Raw genomic sequence first — 24577 nt, 5'->3', positions numbered from 1 at the left:
TATTAATTTATTATTTTTATTTTCACTTTTATATTAACTGCTATCGTCAGTATTGGCATCTTTACAAAATATAATCCCTTTGTTTAATGGAAGAATTAAAACATATATATTATTTTGGCAAATCCAAATTCACCTACGTAATTACAAAGAAAACTTATAAAATATACATTTATACATCCTACTTACTACTATTTGATAAAAAAAAACTTAATACAAACAATTATTCGTAATAGAACAACATAATCAGAATTCTTATTTAATCTCATATTTACATTTTACATAATTTACATTAAAGTTATGGACCGTCTAAATAACTAAATGAAATGAGAAACTTGATCAGTTAAAATTCAGATCGAATGGTTAAAATACAATGATCAGTGAAATATTTACACATAACTTATTGCACGTTTTCCAACGTCAAAATGTAGCCTCGAAACATTTTTACAAATTTCTACCAATTTGGTAGTTTTTTGTTAAATGTATGATTGGATTTTGTTAATGATTCGAAGCTACATTAAATTAAATAATAGTCAAGGAATGAATAATTTAATTAATGAGTTGGGCTGTATTTCTACTTGGCAACATTTCTAATTAAAATAGTTACACATCCTAATTCGGATACATTTTCAGATTTACAAGTTTACTTTTACAATCATAATTCTATACACAACTACACAGACATTCGATATCACTCCCCAACCAAACTACACCATTTCTACCATTTACCACATTTCTACCATACAAAAATGGTAGAAACACAGCCCAAAACACGTCAACCCACACGAACCCACGCCATATACAAAGCGTTTTTGGCCAAGCTATTCGGTGGTCTACTATGGGCCGCCGCGAGAACCGAACCCACTATATTTTGGCATATATTGTGACTCACCGCTTGTACGTCTGCCCGTATGGCACGAACGCTCAGGCACCGAATAAGGCACTTTTTTGTACGAATCATTACTATGGGTTTGTTAAGTGCTCATAAAACGACTAAATAGCTTTCTTTTTTAACGTTAAAATAAAATTTCACGTCGAATATACATTAAAATTGATAATGAAAGGAAACTTAGCTGCTTGAAATAGCAACGCTAGTTTTTATGATACCAAATATGGCATCATATAATACCTAATACAGTTGGTCTATTACGTATTTTATGTTTACAATTAAAACCTATAGAAAATACTTTATTACCATCATATACATTTTGGCAATTTAATAAATCATTCAAAACATTGAGCACTCATACACTTCTACAAAGTTTTTATCTCTTTATAGGCACTTAACATACCCGCATACACATATAAAATATATAAACGTAACATCATTTTGAACAAACCGAACTGTTATGGCACCCACTTCGTACGTTATGTATATCCAATATCAAATATATATGTTAATAAAACACTTTCAGTTCAGTCTTTAAGCAGAAATCTCAATAGGCAATAAAAATCACAGTAATTACGAACAATAATGGTGCCAAAGTGTCAACACTTTACTGGAAATCTACTAATTTCTACCATTTTCTACTATAGTTCTATATTAGGATATCGACGAAATAATTTACTGAATACATCGAATAATATCTTAAAATGGCATTCAATATCGACAATACTACATCGCAGATCAAAACCAGACCTCGTACCCAGATGACCCAATTTTTAATAATAATTTTTATAAAATATTCAACTACATGGAATTTAAATATACATTTAGGAATCATTAGAACATCGAAACAATAACTACCAAAGAATTAAACAATATTTCACGCTAGCAACATTCTCCATTATTGGACTTTTCCAAAATAACTTTACCCTCAACAATGTCAATTTAAAATTTTCAAACATTTTGAATACACCAACTTTATTTCCTTATATTTTATTTTGAATTTACCAGCTTTCTAAACTTGAACACCAAGTACTCTATCGACGACAAAATCGTACCTAACCTCATCGTCTTCTTTGACCTTCAAGTCCCGATTCTCAAAAGTATCTTCAGGTATACATGGGTTCTTGCATTCGACTACTTGTTCTTCTTGAGTCGCCTGTTCTCGTCTCTCGAAGGAGGTCTTAGAAGACCGTCCATCGGGAGTAGACCGTTCTTCCAAGTCTTGTTCCCAATCGTCTTCCGAGTTCATGTCGTCTGGTAGTACAGGCACTGTGGCTTTTGGTCGCGTGAAGAATGCCATTTTCTCTCTGTAAAGGGACGAATTTGTTAATAAATTGAAAATTATCTTAAATGAAAAGGTCAAAATAGAGAATATTATAAAGTGGTTTTATATTGCCATATTTCCTCATCATATTCATATTTTAAGAGACGAAGTTAAATGGTTTTCTTAATTTTTAGTTTAGTCTGTAGGCCATCAATTTTTCTTTTTAATTTAAATGGCAGCTTGCATAGATATATTAATATATCAATTTATACATCACCAGATTTGGTTTCTTCTGCTTCCAACATCATCTCTGGTAGTTTCGAGCTTTTTTTTATCACTATTACTTCACAAATACTTACTTAAAAGTCACCAGACCTAATTTTTCCTACCTCTACCATCTTTTCACTTTCTAGCCTATAACTCACATTTTAACACTTAGATACTTACTTAAAAGTCACCAAATCCGGTTTCTTCCCCTGTCTAGACTTCCTAAGTCGATACACATCCCGGCAAGTGCGCTGGAACAGGCGAGTCACTCGCTCGTTAGCTGGGGGCGAGCCAACTAGCCTGCGGAGGGTTTCGTCTTGTGACACCCACGCTGCTACTGCTGGGTCACCAGCTGCACAGGCTTCTTCTAGCCTGGAAGAAATAATAGTATAAGAAATTAATCTATACTAATATTATAAAGCTGAAGAGTTTGTTTGTTTGTTTGAATGCACTAATCTCGGGAACTACTGATCCGATTTGAAAAATTATTTCGGTGTTAGGAGCAGCTAGTAAAATATATCTAGGTAGATTACAGCATGAAATAAAGGAATCTGGAAGATATCTAATGGTTAAAATAAAGATTGAGTTTAAATTTGAATTTATTAAATTTACATCTTTACTAATATTATAAAGCTGAAGAGTTTGTTTGTTTGAAGGGTTAATCTCAGGAACTACTGGTCTGATTTGAAAAATTCTTTCGGTGTTAGATAGCCCATTTATCGAGGAAGGCTATAGGCTATATATTATCACGCTAAGACCAACAGGAGCGGAGCAATGCGGGAAAAACCGTGGGGCACAGCTAGTTTTATATAATAAATCACATTCACGTTTTTACTTTTTTTTAACCCTTATCACTTATCCTAAAACTCATGCCCTGATTTAAGAATTTATTTGCCTTTTAACCATTTTTCAAAAATTTGAACAAACCAAATAAGTTAGCGCTAGAGATTTGTTTTCCTTTATAAATTATAACACTTATTTTACACAAGATATTCATTTCTTAAATAAGTTTCCTAGAAAATACTTGAAAAAAATTTACCGTTTCTTCAATTGCGTGAGATGCTGTATCTCCTGCCTTAGATCTTGTAGCCTCGACGAATGTGCTTTTAGATCTAGGGATAGATCCAAAGATGTTCTTGCACTGCGCTGTCTCGAGCTGTGCCGTACTACTGCACTGCGGGCTCGGCCCCATCTGGTATAAGATTCGATTTGTTAAAAAATATTTTTTTTAAGTGAAAACTTCTTTAGCGGCGTTGAGCACTTTTTCTGTAATGGGTATAAAATCTTAAACTCGCGTCAGGACACGTGACCTGATCGAAAAAGCGTAAGACGGATACCATTCCAAAATATCAAACATGCTCAACGTTAATAATCAAGTTTTCACTTCTGCCGGCACTCCCCCAGTGCAACCCGTCTTTTTTTTTGGTAGTTTAGATTTTAATATAATATTATACAGACATAGAAACTTTACTGTTATTTATTTAGAATTTTTTAGGCAACAATTCGAACAAATCAATAATTGAAGTCTGCATCAAAATCGGATCAATAGTTTTCAGAAAATGGTCACAACCAACCAAAATTTTATTAATAAGTATTCATTTAAAGTGCTTTAAACATATTTTTTACTTCAAAAAAGTTCACAAAATTTAAAAAATCTGCGTCGATATTTTATTTTTCAAACTTATTGAACCTTATATTTATGTTGAAACTTAGCACAAATTTCATAATTATTTTATAATTAAAAAAAATTAAACACACCTTAGCGAGCGTCGTTCCCGTAGTGTTCTATCGAAGGGAATACCAGCGGGCGGTGGCGGGCGGCGAGCGCCTTGCCACATGGAAGAGTCCGACTCAGAACGGTTTAGTCTGAATAGTTAAAGTTAATTTAATTAATATATCCATGAGAAAATCAAGAAAAAATATTAAGGGAGCTCGGAAAGGTTCAGTCTAGATAATGAATTTCATTTAATTAATACACCGATGGTAAATCAAGAAAAAACATTAAAAGAAGTTTGAATGGTTTAATATGAATTTGAATAGAAATGGACAATTCATCTCTATATGGAATTGCAATTGAATTAAACGAAATAGATAATATCAAAACCATAGACCATAGGATACGAGGAACAGAATTAATTGGATGATGAATTTAACTAAATAGTCAAGGGCTGATGTATCAAAGATAATTGAATTTTAAAGCGTTAATAAGTTCAACATTATAAGGAAATACAACTAAAAAAAATTCAGAATAGTACCAACCTACAAATATAATGCCCTTTGCCGATACTCTGCGGTTGTGGTGAGAAAGTTTGAGATCGCTTTATAGTCGCCAACGACTCCTCTTGGTTAGTGCTTACTTGCTGACTTTTCCTGTAAAAAATAATCATCATTTACATCTTGATCACAATATGAGTAAAAAAAACAAAAAAGTGTGCAAGCACACGTGTCAGAAGTGAAACTTCTTTGGCGATACCAAAATCGTCGCCTTGTCGGTGACCGTATTGCCATGACGCAACTTTGAAACTTTACTCTCAACGCACTTAAAGAAGCTTCACTTCAAAACATTTTAATTTCATAAATATGGGAATAAAATTTTTATAGAAAAAGGCATAATATATGACACAAGACATGCCATGCAACCTTTTTAATGGAAGATATATTTTTATGTTAGATTTCTCTGTTCATGCAACACTCAATCAATCATGCTAAAACAAAGCTTTATTAGAGAAGAAAAAAATCGAGTTACTATTATAGTGGACATTCTGTCTCAACCTTAGGTTTCAACATAATATGACGAAAAAGAAAACCATTAAAATGGTATGACGACTGAAAAAATAGACTATAAAAAGAAGAATGAGATCATTAGGAAACACCTATTTAAGATGTTAATATTTTAGAAAAAAAAAACTGCATGAAATGTAAAACAGCAACGCACAGATTGAAAAAGACTTTTAGAAAACTTTTTTCGAAAAACATCTACAGCAATTCCTATATTTCCCCTATAACTTCCTAGATGGAAAAATATCAAAAAATCATGTCAATTTTTTCATGTAAATCATGTCAATTTTTATTAATTAGTGCACACAGCCAACAACATCAAAACAATCTTCACTTAAACCTATTTTAATAAGTGCACACACAAGCGAACATCGAGACACAACAAAAAATGGCGTTTTAAATCTTTTTTTTATTATTATTTAGTCCGTGCAAACGTACAGACAGACGTACCTAAGTATATATACAGGTAATATACAGTAACAGAGTTACTTTGCTAGCGGCCTGCCTTCCTGAGGTCGGCCGTCCGCTTCGAAACGCTTCATATAATATCTGGAGGAGAATTTTTTGTTTGCAGGCTTGGAATTTTCTAGATTTTTAAAGTGAAACTTTTATTACATCGTCTCAAACTTTTTGGTCTGTGTAGCGCATGTCGCGTGTATCGCGGCTGCCGAGTAGGTATACCTACTCGGCAGCCGACCGTCACGCGACATGCGCTACACAAAGCAGTGTTCGGAACCGTTCGAACAGTTTCACTTTTACCGTGGTTTCATAAAACCACACAACTTTTTTTGTCTTTTACGATGAAAATAGGAAAAATATATTCCAAAATGCTTTAGAGGTGATCTTTTTTTTTCAAGAAATGGAACATTCTCCACTAAAAATGGTATACTATGTAATGTAATGTATTTTAAAATTATACTTTAGTTGTATCTGGAATTTATATATCTGCCAAAATAGGAAAAATGAATTCCATATGAAATGATACTAGAATTTTTTGGCTTCACTGGTTGCAGCTAAGCTGACTTAATACATTGTTATATTTATAGCCTACAACAATTTTGTTGATATAAACGACTATTAGCAAATATCCTATAATATAATATAAGTTTATCCCCATAAGTTAACTACAAACAAATATCCTTAACTTCTCTAACCACAAAAAAAATGTGTGCGTGTACTAGTGTACACACGTAAGAAGTGAAACTTCTTTACGAACTTATTTTTCAAAAAATAATTTACTATATGCAACTTTACAGAAATACGTCGAATCACGCGTGGTAGGGATAAGAAAAAGATGGCGCGTAACGGCAAAATGTCACGCGTAACGAAAAAATGTTACACTAAATTTTTTTCCAACCACGATAAAGAAGTTTCACTTCAATAATAATAATATATAAAAAAATCTCACCGTCTATGCAATTGCCTAGCGCCCTCCGGACAAAAGTTACATTCAGTGTTGGTTTCCTTCTCCGCGGTGGAAGGAAGATATTCTTCTTCCAGATTTAATTCTTCTTCAGGAATGTAGTCTTCGAATGAATCTTCTTCTACTATCTGTTGATTGGAATTTATTTTTAGTATTATTTTATAAAAAAATTGTAAAAGATAAAATTTTTTGTAAAAGTTTAGCTTCTAATACTGGTGAGGAAATAATAGGATTTATAACATATTTAAGGATAATTATTTATATGATTTGTAACGCAAAAGCAGAAAATAAAAAGCAAATCAATTTTACCAAAGTACACACAAAGACATGAGTCAACAATATAAGTTGTAGAAACATTAAGAGCATTTAAAAATGTTGTCCAATTATCCAACCATATTAAGTATTATATAACCTATAACTAGTTTTAATGTATTTAATATTTATTTCTATAAAAATGATCATTAATCACCTGATTAAGTGGTTCTCTAGCCTCATCATCATCAGACGCGGAGTCATCACCGCACTCCGTGTTACATTCCGCGGCAGCCATACTTTCTGGACCTGCTCAAAATTAATAAATACGTTAAAATTTAATTTTAATAAGTAGAACTATATAATACAGGGTGTCCCAAAAAGTAGTGATATACTGAAGCTGGGAGGTAGAGGACTTAGAGGGCTATCCGAATCACCCCCATGTGTGTTATGCGATTTTTCGTATTTTCGGAGTTATTACATTTTTTTCAATTTTTCATCTTTCGCCGAGTACGATGAGATTTTTATTTATGGTGACGTGAATTATTGCGCTAGATGCTTGATTTTTTTTGTGTGCTAAGCTGAAAGATAGGCCAATTCAGTATGGTAACATTTACTATCGTTAGATCTTCGAATGGAATAAAAAAAAGAATTAAATGCCAAGAAAGATAAAATTACCCAGTATGTTCATAACTTCAAGGGCCCATAAAAAAATAAAATCACATAAAAAAGGTTTTCAATTTGGCTTTTAAAAACTTGCTCTATCGATCAGGTAGCTACCCTAAAAATTTCATTTTATTATTCTGAAGGCTTCAATCGAAACATTGAAATCTAAATGTGGTAAGTGGAAAAATTTATTAACATGATGATCATTAAAACCAATAAATAGCTGTTAAATTACCAGATTTTTTTTAAAATAGCCCCGCTGTTGCTCAATGCAAGTGCGACATCACCGTAAAAGTAGTCTTTTTAATGTCTGAATGCTCTTTTATCATTTTTAATGGTTTCTTCTGCAACTATGAATTTCCGGGTTATTTCGTCCAAATTGTGGCAGTCTCTCGTCTTTGTAGTATTCCCACGGAAAAAATTCAATAGGGTTTATGTCCGGAGACCGTGGAGGCCAGGCTAAAGGGCAAAAATACTCTGAAAGATGGATTGGTCGTTGCAGCCTGCGCATGCGCCGGTGATGCCTGCTTTAAAGCCTGGCCTCCACGGTCCCACGACCTAAACCCCATTGATTTGTTTTAATGAGGATACTAAAAAGACCTCGGCTACTTGAGAGAATACCACAATTTGGACGAAATAACCCGGAAATTCATAGTAGCAGAAGAAACCATTGAAAATGATAAAAAAGCATTCAGACATTTAAAAGACAACTTTTTACGGTGATGTCGCACTTGCATTGAGCAACAGCTGGGCTATTTAAAAAAAATTCTGGTAATTAAACACCTATTTATTGGTTTTATTGATCATCATGTTAATAAAAATTTTGCACTTACCACATTTAGATTTCAATTTTTCGATTGAAGCCTTTAGAATAATAAAATTAAATTTTTAGGGTAGCTACCTGATCGATAGAGCAAGTTTTTAAAAGCCAAATGGAAAACCTTTTTTATGTGATTTTATTTTTTTGTGGGCCCTTGAAGTTATGGACATACTGGGTAATTTTATCTTTCTTGACATTTAATTCTTTTTTTTATTCCATTCGAAGATCTAACGATAGTAAATGTTACCATACTGAATTGGCCTATCTTTCAGCTTAGCACACAAAAAAAATCAAGCATCTAGCGCAATAATTCACGTCACCATAAATAAAAATCTCATCGTACTCGGCGAAAGATGAAAAATTGAAAAAAATGTAATAACTCCGAAAATACGAAAAATCGCATAACACACATGGGGGTGATTCGGATAGCCCTCTTGGTCCTCTACCTCCCAGCTTTCGTTCATCACTACTTTTTGGGACACCCTGTATATAGTTAAGCGATAAGTGTTTCTAAAAATTTATGATTTTTAGAATATAATTTGATTGTAATGGTCTCAGTTTTATCTATTTAGTATTTGTAAGCTTAGTAAAAAATGATTTTGCGTTCATTTTTGGCTTCATACATTCTATTCTTTTCATAATTCTTCAAATAAAATAATGTTTATAGAATTTTCAATATAAATAAATAAAATTAACAAGCTAGCATCATATTCCTTCAGCTTTAAATTCAAGGAAAACATTCCAACAACCTTTTTTCAAAGTTTAAGGTATTAATTCCAACAAAAAAAAAACTAAAAATTTATCACATAATAAATGTAGAACAAAACTCACCTCTATTCCTAGTAAGAGTAGACGTTTGTGAAGATATAACAGTAGATTCATCGGAACTTTCGTCTCTCCTCATACTTCTGAAGCTCAAAACATTATACCACTTTTGTGAAGTCGAGTCTGGGTCGAAATCCGCCAAGCTCACTTGTGTACAACCCTGGAGGGTAACAAATTTATGTTAGAAGAAGTCTAAACTAATTTAGATACAGTTTTAGATATATGGAAGTCAGTAAGAATCGCTCTCGCCTATAGATATTCACATGGCACTCAAGGCTATAGCCGAATACTCAAATTTGGCTAGTTTTCATCATTTCAATTAATAGATTCAATCAAAATATTATGTAACGAGTTCGTTTTAAACTGCATTTAGTTTGTTATGCAAATTGAGATTACACGTTTAAAAGGATTAGATAAATTCGACAATTTATATTTGTTATCATTTTCTATAGTAAAAATTAAAATACTTTTTATATAATTAAGTTATATAAATAAGTCATCCAACCTAAAAAAAACTCTTTTTATATTTTTTTAGCTTTAATGTACTCAAGTAATTGTTTAATTTACAAATTAATTACCATCAAAACAGTCAATTTAATTATTCAAAAGCAGAGCCACAAAACAAAGAAATACACATTCAAATATATTTTCACATAACTCACCAAACACTCGCTATCAGACGCCAAGTTAATCTGCAAGGTGGCAGCCCTCAACGCTCTAGGGCCGATGGAGGCTCGCTGGTTGTTCCTCCACACTAGGGTTGCCCCTCGCCACGCTAGGGCTGGCGTGTTGAACACTATACCACCCCCACCCCCCACTACTAGCGCTCCACGAACCGCACTGAAAGTAATAAATACAAATTCAAATGAAAATTCAAAAAAATCTAATTCAATAGAATTAAGTAAAGTTAGTGCGTTATATAGCAGATAGCTAATCTATACTTATAATAAATCTGTAGAGAGGCCAATTCTGTACATGAAATATATTTAAAAAAATCTATGAAGGGGTGATAAGGGATCGCTACTGATGCCAAAAATGCAATCAGTAAAATTTTTGTCTGTCTGTCTGTCTGTCTGTCTGTCTGTCTGTCTGTCTGTCTGTATATTCGTTATAGAAACAAAAACTACACGACGGATTTTAACGAAATTTGGCACAATTATTCTTCATACTCCTGGGCAGGTTATAGTAAAAGAATCATGTAAATCGGTGTAGAAACACCAAAGTTATACATGAAATACGCTATAAGTCATCGCGCGTGAATTACATGCCATAAGGATTATTTTTGTGTATCAGTTGCCGCGTTCGACGCGCTTCGCGGCGGGAGCTATAAAAAGGCGGCGGGTCCGCACTCGTTTCGCGTTGTCACGGCATCACGTGTGAACGGCTGAACCGATTTCGATAATTCTTTTCTATTATATTCCTTGAAGTACGAGGATGGTTCTTATGTAGAGAAAACGTAAATATGTACCACGGGCGAAGCCGGGGCGGACCGCTAGTATTAAATAAATGATGATTCCTTAAAAGTTACATTAGTCGTCACACTTTAGCAATAAATCGCGTTTAAAATCCACTAAAGGCTTTAATTTCTACACTTTTAGTGATTAAAATAAGCGACACATCAACGGAAAGAATTTACTAGGCAAACCTATAATTTAAAAATAACAGCGGACCAACCATACATCCCTGAAGCACCCCTAACACAAAACACAAGCACCTCAATATCTCACTCAATAATCATCCCACATAAACCAAACTTTACCATACCACAAAGTACGTTTTACCCAACATAATCCCCACTAGATAACTTAACTAAGTTAAGTGTAAGTAACTTACATCTCAGTGTCGTTGTCTATGTAAAGCGCGTGTAAGTTCCGTGCGCGAATGATGCCGATCTCAAGCGCGCTCTCGTCGGGACAGTAGCGCAATTTGATCTCAATTTGTGCACTGTTCACTGTAAATGGAGAAAGCATGTTAATAAATAACAAAAATAATCAGAGTTTTGTAAAAGTGAAAAAGAAAGATTTTAAAATAACGTATAATATGACGTGATAAAAAAGATTGGCATTGTTTTTCATACGGTAAAAAATAATTCCCCTATTTCGAATGAATAATAAATTCACTCCATAAAGTCACAAAGCCTTCATATTTTTTTCAAGTCATTATCCATTAATAATTGATTATATGTCTCCTTTTATCAAAGTTTGAATTTCACAATCAACTATCAAGGGCTTTTGGTCCTATTCTGAGAAGTTAATTATTTTTATCAAATTCACTTTTTACTTAATACAATAATTAATTAAAATAATCACCCGCATTAGAGCAATCCGCAGCTTGTGCAGCTTCAAACACACCGGAATCTCCGGCCACCGACTCGTCACTTACCGCCGCTGATACAGATCTAGTGTTCGTACCTGGGGACAAAAAACTTGGTTTAGTAAAACTGGGTTTAAAACAGGTAGGTTTAATGCCTCAGGAATAATATAATAATAAAGGAAGTTTTAATCACACAGCTAAGTTTAAACATAAAGCTAGGTTTAATAAGAGATTAAAAAAGGGTCGTTTAACAACAGACTTAGATTAAATAGCAGATTTAAAAAACGGTCGGATGCATTGAAAACTGTTAAAAGTGGAATTGTTATGCAACTGGGATAATGAATACTGAAGTAAAAAGTAAGGCAAATGGTAAATTAATTCTGAAATGTAAGTAAAATGTTAAAATTTTGATAAATTGGGTCATATTATCTCCAACGACGTAAGATATAAATCTGAATTAATAAAGTACTTTTATATAACTGTGCTAGAAAGTAATATTATAGCATTGTAAATTGTATTGGCATTTAATCTTGGATATATATTTATTTATTCCTTACCACTAGAAGAGCAAGTGGGTGATAATGGTGGCGGAGTCTCTGAAATTGGTGATAGCGGTTCAGCCGGTCGGCCTGGCCCTTGTACTTGCACGGGGACTGGAAAAGATATTTTAGATTAATTTATATATAAATACTAGGTTTCCGCAAGCGGCTTCGCCCGCAAAGTCAAAGAAAAACCCGCATAGTTCCCGTTCCCGTGGGATTTCGTCATTTTCCCGGGATAAAAAGTAGCCTATGTCCTTTCTCGGGTATCAAAATACCTCCATACCAAATTTCATGAAAATTGGGTCAGTAGTTTAGGCGTGATTGCGTAACAGACAGACAGACAGAGTTACTTTCGCATTTATAATATTATTATGGATTATGGATATTATGGATTATGGATTATGGATATAAGTAAAAACATAGATGTAGACAAAATCATAGAAATACCAGACATAGAAAATATAGCCATAGTCGTAGATGTAAGTGGATTACTATAGACCTAGTTGAAGAAGGATACAAACAAACATGTGAAACGTATGGGCAAGTAGGCTTTAATATTTTTATTAGTATGGAGTTTAATTCCTCTCCTTCATTTATCAAATTTATAATTTCAAAACGATGGCATTTATTTCACGTAAACTCAATTGATTTTGCTATAATTTGAATACTTACTTGTAGCCAATCCAGTAACTTCATTCAGCCCAGTGGCGACACCTATCCGCATTTCAGCTAATTTCTCTTCTAACTCCCGTTGTTGTCGCCTTTGTCTTTCCACCTGGAAAACATAATATTTGAATCAGTTAAATAATAATCTAAAATAATTACCAAGAACATTACTAGGAAAAATTTGAAAGATAATATGGGTAAAGTTATACCCAATATCCAAGCTATAGGTATAGATATATGTAGATACCATAAACAACTGAATAAACATAGACATAGATACAGAAGACATAGACATACAGCATCAGACAAGGACATATCTTTAGCCACTAACCCACAACTAAAGACGTAGACACAAAAATACCCAAAAAAAGACAGGTTGCACTCCGGGAGTGCCGGCAGAAGTGAAAACTTGATTATTAACGTTGAGCATGTTTGATATTTTGGAATGGTATCCGTCTTACGCTTTTTCGATCAGGTCACGTGTCCTGACGGGAGTTTAAGATTTTATACCCATTACAGAAAAAGTGCTCAACGCCGCTAAAGAAGTTTTCACTTCAATAACGATAAACAAAACCATAGGCGAAACTATAGCAATATTCACCTGTGTGTAAGAGGGTGGTGGTGGTGGAGGACTCGCGGAGGACAAACTGCTGCGTGGTGATAAAGAGGGTTGAGAACCACCCTCCCCACTTGAACCTCGGAGCAATCTGTAATAATAAATTAATTATTACACAATTATTTTACAATATATAAAGAATAGAAAACAAATTATAATGAGTTGGATGGATTGTTCTTAGACAGGTAGATCAGTGATCTGAATTTACCGAAAGAATGAAAAAAAATATGACCAATATTTGTTTTTTATGCACTAAATCGTTAAGGTAAATAAAACACTACTAATATACCTAGTTAAAAAAGTAAAATTCTGAAAATTTAACCCTTTTACAACGCATGTTAATAATAGTACACGCAAAGACATGACAAAAAAAATTATCTAATCAAATTTACTTAAACATCCAAATAATTAAAAAAACTCACCTCTCAACACGTCTATGCAGATCGACCATATCAATAGGTTTATCCGCTTGGAAGCTAGCAATTTGTGGCCCTCCATAAATATCCGTAAAGCTGATCCCCGAGCTTAAAGAGCCCTTACTACTCGCGGTCGAAAGGGACCCCAAGCTCGAACTACTCGACACTGATAATGTGGACGCTGATAACGTTTTCAACTGCCCTTCTAACGTCGTCATTGATGTCAACGCGTCTTTTAATTGCTGGAGCAGTAATTGCTTTTCTTCGTGTAGCCTCAATCTATCCGCTATGCATTTGTTGGACATTTCGAATGCGTTCTTCAAGTCTTGCTCCAGTCTTTTGCATTCCGACTGTATATCGCACATTTCTTGCTTAGATCTCGTTCTTGGAGTAATGCTTCTAAGTTCCCGTAGTAACTGTTCTTTCTCTTGGAACAGCAGTAAGCGGTCCTTATCTGATTCCGCTTGACCAGGCTGCACTTTATCTTCTAGATCTGCTAATTGTTGTTGGATCTGCTGAATCCGCTTTCTGGCTTCGTCGTATTGGAGGCGAACCCGCGCCATTTCTGCTAGTCTTGTACCGATTGGTACTAATTCAGAACATAAGTCCGTTTGCGAGGCAGTGCTTAGTTTTTCTTGAGGAAGGCTAAGTGTAGATAGGTCTGGGGAAGCTTCGCCTAGTTGCAACCTTGTAAGGTCGTCTTTTAATTTGGCTAGTGATTGCATTAGATCTGCTCTCTCTTTCTCGCCCGAGGTGAGGGATTTCTGGATGTTCTTCAATTCAGTCATGATGGCCTGAGCTTCGGTTATGTTGTAACATCCTTGCTGTGCGCTCAGTTTTTGTTCCACTCTGAAAATTAGAAATGTATATTAGTATATTTCATATAAATAATAAGATAATCGTTTACCTTCATGTAAATTCTTTTAAATTTAAATAATTATAATTGTTAAAATTAAACTTGGAAAAAAGTTATTATTGGTGTAGTGTTCTAACATGTTCCATTACTTATACAGAATGTTTTTAAATTACAAGTATTATATGACAAAATTTTATCAGTGTTGGTATATTCAGAAATCGGCGTGAATTCAAATCAACAAGTGTATATTGAAAATCAGTATACAAAATTTACTCTTACTACTAAGTACTGTAATGTTACGAAATGTTAGTATACATGATCTAAATCAATATACAGGCTGGTACTAACTCAGCAAGTGTATTATTGTAAAACAGTAAAAAAAAATAGTATACAGTACAGTGTAAAAAGTGTAATATTACTCACCCAGCAAGAGTATTATTTTAAATCTATAAATGTGCAATGCTTCTGTAATGTTACGAACTGTTATTTAATATACAGGATGGTACTAACTCAGCGAGTGTGTCGACGCCGCGCCTCGCGCACGCCACCTCAGCGCGCGCCTGCCGCAACTCCTTGCGCAGTTGAGCGACACGACCGCGAGCTTGCGTCACTTCGCAACGCAACTGCTCTGGGTCGTGCCGTGAGGTGGTTGAGGTGGTCGTGACTGAGGTGGTTGATGAACACACTGCAACGGGTTCATGGGTTAGAGAACACGCTGTATATAAAAAACTTTTAGTTTGTTCTATGAAACTTATTTTCTATAGAACAATGTACCTATTCTATTGTAGATTTGTCAAGTTAGTTTGTTGTATAAAAATAAATTTATTATTTATTTTATTTGAAGTGTTTTATTGAATTCCTACACCAAATACCTTTGAATGGGATATAGTACATTTTAAAAATAAATTTAATAATATTAAATATAAGTTTCAAAAAAGGTTTTGTAAATCTTAATTGAATAGTTGAATACATACCTAGGTAATTGTATATTTGTAAATCAAAAGTGAAGTGACAGAAAAAAGTAATATAGTTTCGCATTGCATTATTCAGTTTGTTTCTATTAAATATGCATACTTATGAAATAAATTTAATCCTATTAAGAAAGTAATCACACACAATTCGAAGAAGGCGTGTACGCAGAGATACGTGCATTATAATTTCTAATCTTGCATCGAATACATTTGAATAATCTTTGTTTGTATTAGGCAATTTAACTAGAAGATAAAATATCTCTGTAACAATAACTTTTATGTATTTCAGTATTTATTTATTTTCATTTAATTTGTAAATGCATCATATTAGTTAAATAACAAAATGATATCATTCGCTGTGTTAATTTTACATTGATTTGTCTGGTTAATAAATAAACTTTATATGATTCTACCTAAATAAGAATTTGGTGAACAGACTAAACGCTGAAACTGTGTTCACAGCACATATAACAGCACAATCAATACAGCTTATTTTTAATTAAGCTACATTGTATTTAACATACCTAAATATAAGGTATTTCACCAGAAAATTACTTAAAACTAACCTTTACAAAAATTTAAATATAAAACAATAAATGTTAAACTTAAATGACATAATTGTGCATTTTCGCTTTACACAAAATAACTTGAACACAAAAGTTCAATGTCTTATGGATATGACCTAACCTTCAAAGTATTTTGAATGTAAACTAAACGTGAGCAAAAAACTACAGATTTTACATTTTTTATGGATGAACGATAATATTAATACATTATGTATTTATCTTCTTATATATAAAAATGAATCGCAAAATGTGTTGGTAAGCGCATAACTCGAGAACGGCTGAACCGATTTCGATAATTCTTTTTTTATTATATTCCTTGAAGTACGAGGATGGTTTTTACGTAGAAAACGTAAATATGTACCACGGGCGAAGCCGGGGCGGACCGCTAGTAGTATTATAAAGTTTAATATTATGATATTATTAACCCAACAAACTATTTGGCTATTGCCAGTAATTTTTTATGCATATTGATTAGAATATTATTTCAAATTCACGTTATTATAATAAATCCCTATCTAATGACAAATAATCCATAATTTCGTCTTAAATTATTTATTACTAGGTTTCCGCCCGCGGCTTCGCCCGCGCAGTCAAAGAAAAACCCGGATAGTTCCCGTTCCCGTGGGATTTCCGGGATTACATCATTTTCCCGGGATAAAAAGTAGCCTGTCCTTTCTCGGGTATCAAAATATCTCCATACCAAATTTCATAAAAATTGGTTCAGTAGTTTAGACGTGATTGAGTAACAGACAGACAGACAGAGTTACTTTCGCATTTATAATATTAGTATGGATGTCAAACTTAACAATAAAAAAATACTATAATATTGAAAACTAAATACCTAACTTTAAATATTAAAAAACTTTATACGGTTTGCGTTTTACATCCGTTGAAGATTACTTCGAAATAAATATAACTGCAGATAAAATTCAATTATCTTTTATTCACATTCCACAAAAACCACGCATACAAAATACCTTTTCTACAGATATGCAAATAAATTATCTATTGTATTATTCAAAAGGAAATCTCGATAGTCATCTAATAAGTAATACTAGGTATAATAGATTTTCTATGCAGTCGCTTTGAATTCTTACAGCATTCGTGTTTAGATTTTCATTTTAAAATAATATTTCTATTATTTTTGAATTATTTTATTCTGTCCTATGATAGTAAACATATTCCGCAAGCCCTAACTTTTAATTTGAACATTCACGTTTTATCATTCAGGTACCAAACTATCTATTTACGAAAGTTCCATCAAAAATTATTCAGCCGTTTTTTAAATACAAATACTTACAGCTGGTTCTAGAAGCTGCGAGGGTTGACAATGCGTTGTTTAGATGTTTGTACTCATCTTGAGCTAGACACAGCCTTTGCTTCTTTACATCGTACATTTCTCGTTTCGCCTGTAACAAAGGAAATAATATTTTTAAAATACATATAGATAATAATAAAATTAAAGAAAAATACTTGATAATTAGGATAGGATTTCTTTTAAATTTAGAGATATTACAGATTTTATTTTATTCTAAATTATGAAAAACAATAGTTTATTTTTTGCATTATCTTATTAAACTAAACGAATTAAATATATAATAAGATACAGTATTATTCTGGTTTGAAATAAGATTATAATATTTAATTAAATATTTAGTTATTTTCCCACTTTATTCTTTGCTCTTGATAATTATCCTATAATAACATAAATATTTTATATACCTACCTACAATTAACTGAGCATCTAAATCCGGGTAATAAAAGTCAAACATACAATTGTTCAGACGTGTAATTATTTAAATTGAAACACAATAATTATAGTTTTGTTTGACGTCATAGGTTATCCCAATATATGCTGCAAAGAAGCTTAGAATTTTAATTCATAAATCTATAAACTGACCTTTATAATCGAATAGTAAATAATTTGCAATCAATCAGGTTTTGAATAGTTAATAAAAATATGTAATTTATATGCCTATATACTAAACTATGTGAAAACAAATCAGATTCCAATAAAATCTAGACATACATTGGTTAAGATAGCAAAAAATATAATTTTAAAATATTTCTTTTGTTCATAATAAAATATCACGTCTTCACATTCCCATAAAACGAGCATATAACATTTAATTGTATTTCACAAAAGAACCGCGAAAAACAAAGTATTCCGACAATAAAATGACCCATAAAGTTCGATAATTCAAAAACGGCATGGCTGTGTAAACGTGAAGAAGCTCACATGTATATTATATGCAATTAAACGTAAACAGGGTCAAAATATTTCACGGAGTCATAACAAATTCCTCAGTTCGGAGATTAGCCAGTTATTAAAACCGAATACTGAGTTAGTTTTTTGCGGGCGCAAACAGAAGGCATTATACGCAGGTTTTTGCTCGGAATGTGTGCAAAAACTGGCCGCATCTCTACGTATCCTGCTCGCGAAAGAAATTCAATTCGTATATAAATGAAATTACCGCTAACAGACCGACCTTTTACTCACCGGTTTTAGCTCCGCTAAACCTGACTCGAATGCCACCCTAATATGCGACATTGAACTTGACTTACTGGTGGATTATTTAACTTGATGTTAAAATAAAATAACCTATATTACGATCGAGTATTTAAGAGTTCTAGAATATGTATATTCATTATTCGTAGATTGGATAGAATTGTTATCTATACAGATTTTGATTCTACGAATATTTAGCCACATTTAAACAATGATTAAAGTAAATATTTACAGTGAAAAGCCGCAACGACCCCGTCATCCGACCGGCGTGCTGCAGGCGGCTCCATGTGTGCGGCGGGCACTGCGGGAACGTGCCATTCCTGCTCAGCACCTGGGTCGCCACGTAACCTTGGCCTTCGTAGTACGGCACCTCCGACACTGGCACTAAACGCACTTCCGCAGATCGAATCTGCCTAACCGACAGTATATTCTCATAGATAGCTTCATCCTCCAAATTCTGACCTTCCGGACACAAACGATAACCGAACTCGCGACTGATCTCATCCAGATTAGCGTATTCCGGCCGCTTGCGCAGTTCATCTAAGTTTTGATACTGCGGCTCGTCGCGGACGCACAGACCGGGAGGGCGAATGGACGTGGGGTCAACTCTGACTCCATATTCGGAGGGTTCGCTGCGCACCATCCTCGCGATCTGCCGGGAACACTTGCGCAAGCAGGGGTGGGTGCCGACGGAGGCGGCGCGCGCGCGGATCGTCGGCTGCAGCTCGGGCTCTGGGGGCGGCGGTTGGGACCACATTGTGCACGCCCGTCGCAACGGACACATCTTAACCCCCAAAAGGGCGAGCGACGACTGGCGCGGACGCGCGGAGCTCGGATGGCGCGCAGAGGAATGCGCCCGCGCCGCCGAAAGAATGCAATCTCGGGCGCATTTCGGAGGTCGATCTCTCCGAAGGGCCGGCGTCCCGCACCCGCCTCCTCTTTGGCCATCTGTCGTAATAAGTTCGACGAAACGCAGAGTCAGCTATGCCGGCCCGGCTCCGTAACGGACTGCCGTGACCTCGTCCCGTGTCCTCCGCACGCGAATCATTCAATAAAGAATTCCTCATTCCATTTCTCTCAACTACTTAAAAAGGTTTCTGGTGTAATGATCGAAAAACGAAAAAAAATCGCAATTCAAACGACTAAAATATGGTAAACTTACATTATTTATTACACCAAATTATATTAAAATATTAAAAAACATATCGATAAATCAAATATGCCTCGATATCTATAATTTAAAGCGCATACCAAAAAACCAGAATATGATATAAAACTTTTAATAACATGACCCGGCCAGACGAATATTTCATACGGCGTACACGTGCAATAAATAAACAAAACATCGTTCCAATCAATTTATCCACATATGGACCGAATGTAGTTCCTTTGATGTCGGCTATCCAACAATTTAATATCAGCCGCCGCGACGCGAAGACACGACAGTTATGCTGGCACTTATGCGCGATTTTCTCAGATTTTCCACGTAATCAATTTACGTAGTTTAATGTCGGAATGTGAGCGGCTCCGAGCACATCTGGCATGTTGCAGGTAGACGCGTACATTTTTGTTCCGGAATTCCTTAACGCATTTACGGTCCTGTCTCGCTTAACGCCAGCTTAGCCGCCTCTAAAATTGCTATATCCTACGTATTCAAATGAGTATCATCGTAGGTGATGTTTACAGAAGAGCAACATTATGAATAATTACGCGTCGTCTCAATTTACATAATATTTCGATTATACTTAGTCGTGAGCTCAATAATTTCGCATCACAATTTCTACAAAGTAAACATGTAGCGTGTATAATATATTTAAATATCTTAATGCTTTATCGTTAAGATATCGACGAGTTATAATTTAAAGACATCTGTCAAGTGTGTTAGAGAAGAGGGAGGACACAAAGACACGACTGATAGTGCCTTGTAATTTACGATCATCGATTGATATATGGTTAAAGTAATTGAAGGTAGGTTCATTAAGTCGAGAACTCCAAAAGGGGTGAAATTAACTGCTACAGTTCTAGACGGTAAAAAGATAAGGCGAGTACGTATAAAAGTAATTCATAATATTCTAAGTTGAGCGGTACATAGCAGACAGGTAATTTGGCCCGGTGCCTACATTCCAGCGAGTGGTATGTACGACTAATAGTGTGGTGTTTTTTGTTGAGCTACGCCTACAAAAAAATCCAGTGAACTCAAGTCTAAGCCAAAGCATCTGCTATGCGTTAAATGGCGAAACTTAGGCATTTATACAGCTTTAGGATGCGATTCATTTAAATTCCACACTAAATGATACCCTATCCAAATGATATTTAAAAACTCATACAGTTTTTACCATTTCGATATCATTCTCGAAACTCCAAAAGTATTTAAATTAAAACCTTTTGCAGAGGTTATGCAAATTGTTTTGCCTCGGAAGCAATTTCATTTCTTATGTAAAGTAACAATGATTGTAAAGCCTTCGTTGGAATTGTTTTTAATAATTATTTTCTTATAGTTGGAATCTGTAAGATTGCCGTAGGGGATTCAAGGAGCGCATCTGTCTCCCCCAGACCGGTTGCTTTTCAACTCACTGTCCATCTATCTCCCTCTAACTTTTGTGAATTCTTTTATATACCCGTCTCCCTTGCACCCGCTTCTCCACGGAACTAATTTTATGTTTTTTTACCTCTTTGCCTATCTTCTGGAAGCGGTTATACTGACTTTCCTCTAAGTTTATCAAAATCTTATAAAATCCTTGAGATTATGATTATCAACATTACTAGTATATAATAGGAGATGTTATTTCCACAATTCAATCTAGGTACATGATTGGAATGCGTTATTTTTTTTTCAAATACGATAGTTACCTTCAATAGAAGTTAATCAAAAGCTAGATGGACTTTCATATCCGAAATCCAAGCTGCCCGGGGCGTAGCTGCGTTTTGTTTTTTATTAGTTTCGGTCGGAGCAGCGTCAGAGGCTTGGATGCGATTAAAATTCCTCGAATGCCGAACGCCCCGTCCCTCGGACCGACCGACAATCCATCGACAATTTGCTATCGTTACTATACACTAATTGGTGCTTTAATATTTTAAAAACCTGAGCTAGTGGTCGTCGTTTATGCGATGTAATCGTAAAACATCGAGGCTATTCATTATAACCAATTTGCATGCAGGCCTCAGATAGAGACAAACTTGAGAAAATAGTAAAAAACAACGGCATTACGGTAAAAATTGTAAATGAAACAACATTCCTCGAGTCGAATGAATTGCGCAGTGAAATTTATAAATATCTCTAGATTTTGCATTGACCTTTACAAACGTTTATGTAGGCGCAAATTTATATTGGCCTTTTAATTTCCTTCTTGCGTTTTTGCCACGTTATGTAACTTGAGCCTTGTTTATCGTAATATTTACAATTAAAATATCGTCAATTTTAGTTAAAACAAAACCTTCAATAGAATCTAAATAAAATTTTAATCACAAAAAATTTCAAAAACTGTCATTTGTACTTCTCTAAGGTCACACCTATGATAAGTGTGATCTTAAATTGGAAACACAAATTATTCTTTAGCATGTTCTTAGAAGATAATGGTTATGAAAACACACCATCTGTGGAACCATGCACAGGATCGAACCCACGTCAATCGCGCTGACAGACCGTCCATCCAACGTATACGCCATCTGTACCTATCTAATAACGGTGAAAACATCTACCATAACAATAAAATTCAATTCGCCCCATACATATTTTATAACAAAAGGAACGAACGCATTTTTTTCATATTAATAAACTCTGCGTTACACACGATTATCCTCTGAGAGACAAGAGAAAAAGGTGTAAAAAAGTATATGACAGAAGGCCGGGCGCGCACTGCGCAGGCGCACGAAACGTAGTTCGGCTTATTCCTTTTTTACACTCATATTCTTATTATTGGGCCTGACTGAACGCGCTCCCGGTGTTACGACTTACGAGTGAGGAATGCGCCACAGAACATAGCATTAACAGACGCGACACATTTTATGACTTTTTATTACAGATAATATTTTATAGTTTGTACACTGACAGCTTCGATAATTGAATGTGTTGCAACAAAAAATTAAAAATGAATTACGGCGTAGAATTTTAAAAGCGTTTCAACAGTTGATGTTAGTTTAAGAATGTTATATATTACATTTTTAAGCCTTTTTCTATGGCGATATTAAAAACCCGGTTGATCGGATCAGAAGCGATCGGCGTGAAGTTATAAGCTTTTATAATCTTATTAAATATATTTTACACTGTATGGTTTACGTATAGAGATAGTTACGTCATAACAGAGGTATTCAGATCGTTACCTATTATTATCAGTAGTTTATTTTTATAGTGCCTATCACAAACGGACTCCATTACATTTCGTAATAACTTAAAACTTTTCGAATGACATCCATCAAAACCTTTAAAAAGATATTTTAAAGTGCCTTTCACGTTTTTTAGTGCATCATCTGTGGCTTTACACTTTGATTTATGTAAAACTGAACGGACATTGTAAATTATATGGAAAAAATGTCGGATGGAAAATAACAGAATGTATTTTACAATTATGAAAATAAATGAAATATCATGTAGTGGCTTCTGGCGGTTATTCGAACCAGTGTTTAAAATACTGGTTCATATACTTGTAAAAAGCGTGTGTGATTTAAAAAGCTTAAATAATAAAGGCCTTATCTTGATACGTGATAACGATATCCCTATCTGCTTTGAATGTTCCTACTGAGTTTTATATTACGTCTAAAAATTTAGTACATTACAAAATAAATAGGTTAGTAATAATAATAACGCTCTCGGGTTTTCCCTGCACCTCTGTTTACTATTAATGCGAAGTAATAGTATGACTTTGTCTACCTGCGCTAGCAAATATGCCAGGAATGCGTAGAAAAAGAGCATCCCCCGTGAGAGTTGGACAAAAAATCGGTTTCTGAGGATGGGAATAGTGGGTTCCGGGAAATCACGTGCTAGCATCGCCTTTGTTATCCCATAATGGGGTATTGTGGGATACATCACTATAGCTGTTTACATCTTACATGGATTACTGTTACACTTTTGGACACGCATTTTTGTGTGATTGTTGTTATATGAGTTTTGGTTGATTAATAATTAATAAGAAGACTTTTAATAATGTGTGTATAAATCTTATTTTAATAAGAAATATTTTGTTCATTTTCGTACTGTAAGTATATTATGTTCCAAATTTTTTAACATTGGAAATCCACTTGTATTGGGGATTTGCAGAAATATAATACAATCAATAGATCAATCATTAATAAATATTTAAATACGCTGTTTTCTATTCACCTCCCACGCAACTGCATGTGTCGAATGAAAAATTATCCAACTATGCAGAGCAAAATGAACTACTGGTATTTTCAAACAAAAAGAAACTCTTTTACATATCGATTTCTCAAATGATTAATAACTTGACTTCATATTATCTACATTCCACTTTACTAAAGTATTAATATCACGATTAATTAATATACCATTTATAACAATTAGCTACACATTTTGAATCGCCTACACATCTAATGATAAATGGCCCTTCTATCATTACTGGATATAAAATACAGAATTACCATATTTGAAACCGTTTAAAATGTAGAGAAATAGGTATAACTAAATTAGTAGATTGCTACAGAAATGGTGGTATATATTTCATATTTTTTATTAAGTTATCGATTAACTACTATGCATAACTTTATTCCGTTTTAAAATATGTCTAGTGGTATTAAATATTTTATATAATTCAAAGAAGCTTTTTGATCTTATCTTATTTAGAGCTATAGTTTATATAAGCATGATTAGAACAATATTCCTATTAATTAAATGAATATCTGATTATCTGACATAAACCTTTAACAAAGTTAAATTTTCCATTTAATATTTAAACAATTAAGTTACGTTTCATTTTAGTTAATTGTT

General features: G+C 34.0%; 1 protein-coding gene across 1 annotated transcript; it reads right to left on the bottom strand.

Moving 5' to 3' along the window:
- On the bottom strand, positions 1-19435 carry kibra (WW and C2 domain containing protein kibra). Its single transcript, XM_090116902.1, has 18 exons — positions 18869-19435; positions 17428-17536; positions 15101-15275; positions 13741-14583; positions 13304-13409; positions 12709-12811; positions 12052-12147; positions 11491-11592; positions 11015-11132; positions 9844-10021; positions 9188-9341; positions 7088-7179; positions 6604-6746; positions 4677-4787; positions 4176-4283; positions 3457-3609; positions 2598-2789; positions 1-2193 (listed from the first exon to the last, which is right to left on the bottom strand). The coding sequence occupies exons 1-18, from the start codon at positions 19418-19420 to the stop codon at positions 1899-1901; spliced, it is 3630 nt and encodes a 1209-aa protein (XP_089973028.1). The 5' UTR covers positions 19421-19435; the 3' UTR covers positions 1-1898.
- Between the last annotated feature and the right edge of the window lie 5142 nt (positions 19436-24577).

The sequence above is a fragment of the Colias eurytheme genome, chromosome 26 (assembly GCF_061535395.1).
Source record: "Colias eurytheme isolate Ceu_HAF_F1 chromosome 26, ilColEury1 Martin Lab GWU primary, whole genome shotgun sequence".
NCBI lineage: Eukaryota > Metazoa > Arthropoda > Insecta > Lepidoptera > Pieridae > Colias > Colias eurytheme.
Note: the sequence above shows the minus strand (reverse complement) of the source record. Positions and strands in the feature narration are given on the sequence as shown.

Excerpts from the sequence above, each read along its gene's own strand:
- kibra (XM_090116902.1), bottom strand. The coding sequence starts at position 19,420 with ATGTGTCCGTTGCGACGGGCGTGCACAATGTGGTCCCAACCGCCGCCC. Across the intron at positions 4,788-6,603 it reads GCTAGGCAATTGCATAGACG|GAAAAGTCAGCAAGTAAGCA; the intron begins GTGAGATTTTTT and ends TATTTTTTACAG. Across the intron at positions 3,610-4,175 it reads CGGGAACGACGCTCGCTAAG|ATGGGGCCGAGCCCGCAGTG; the intron begins GTGTGTTTAATT and ends ATCTTATACCAG.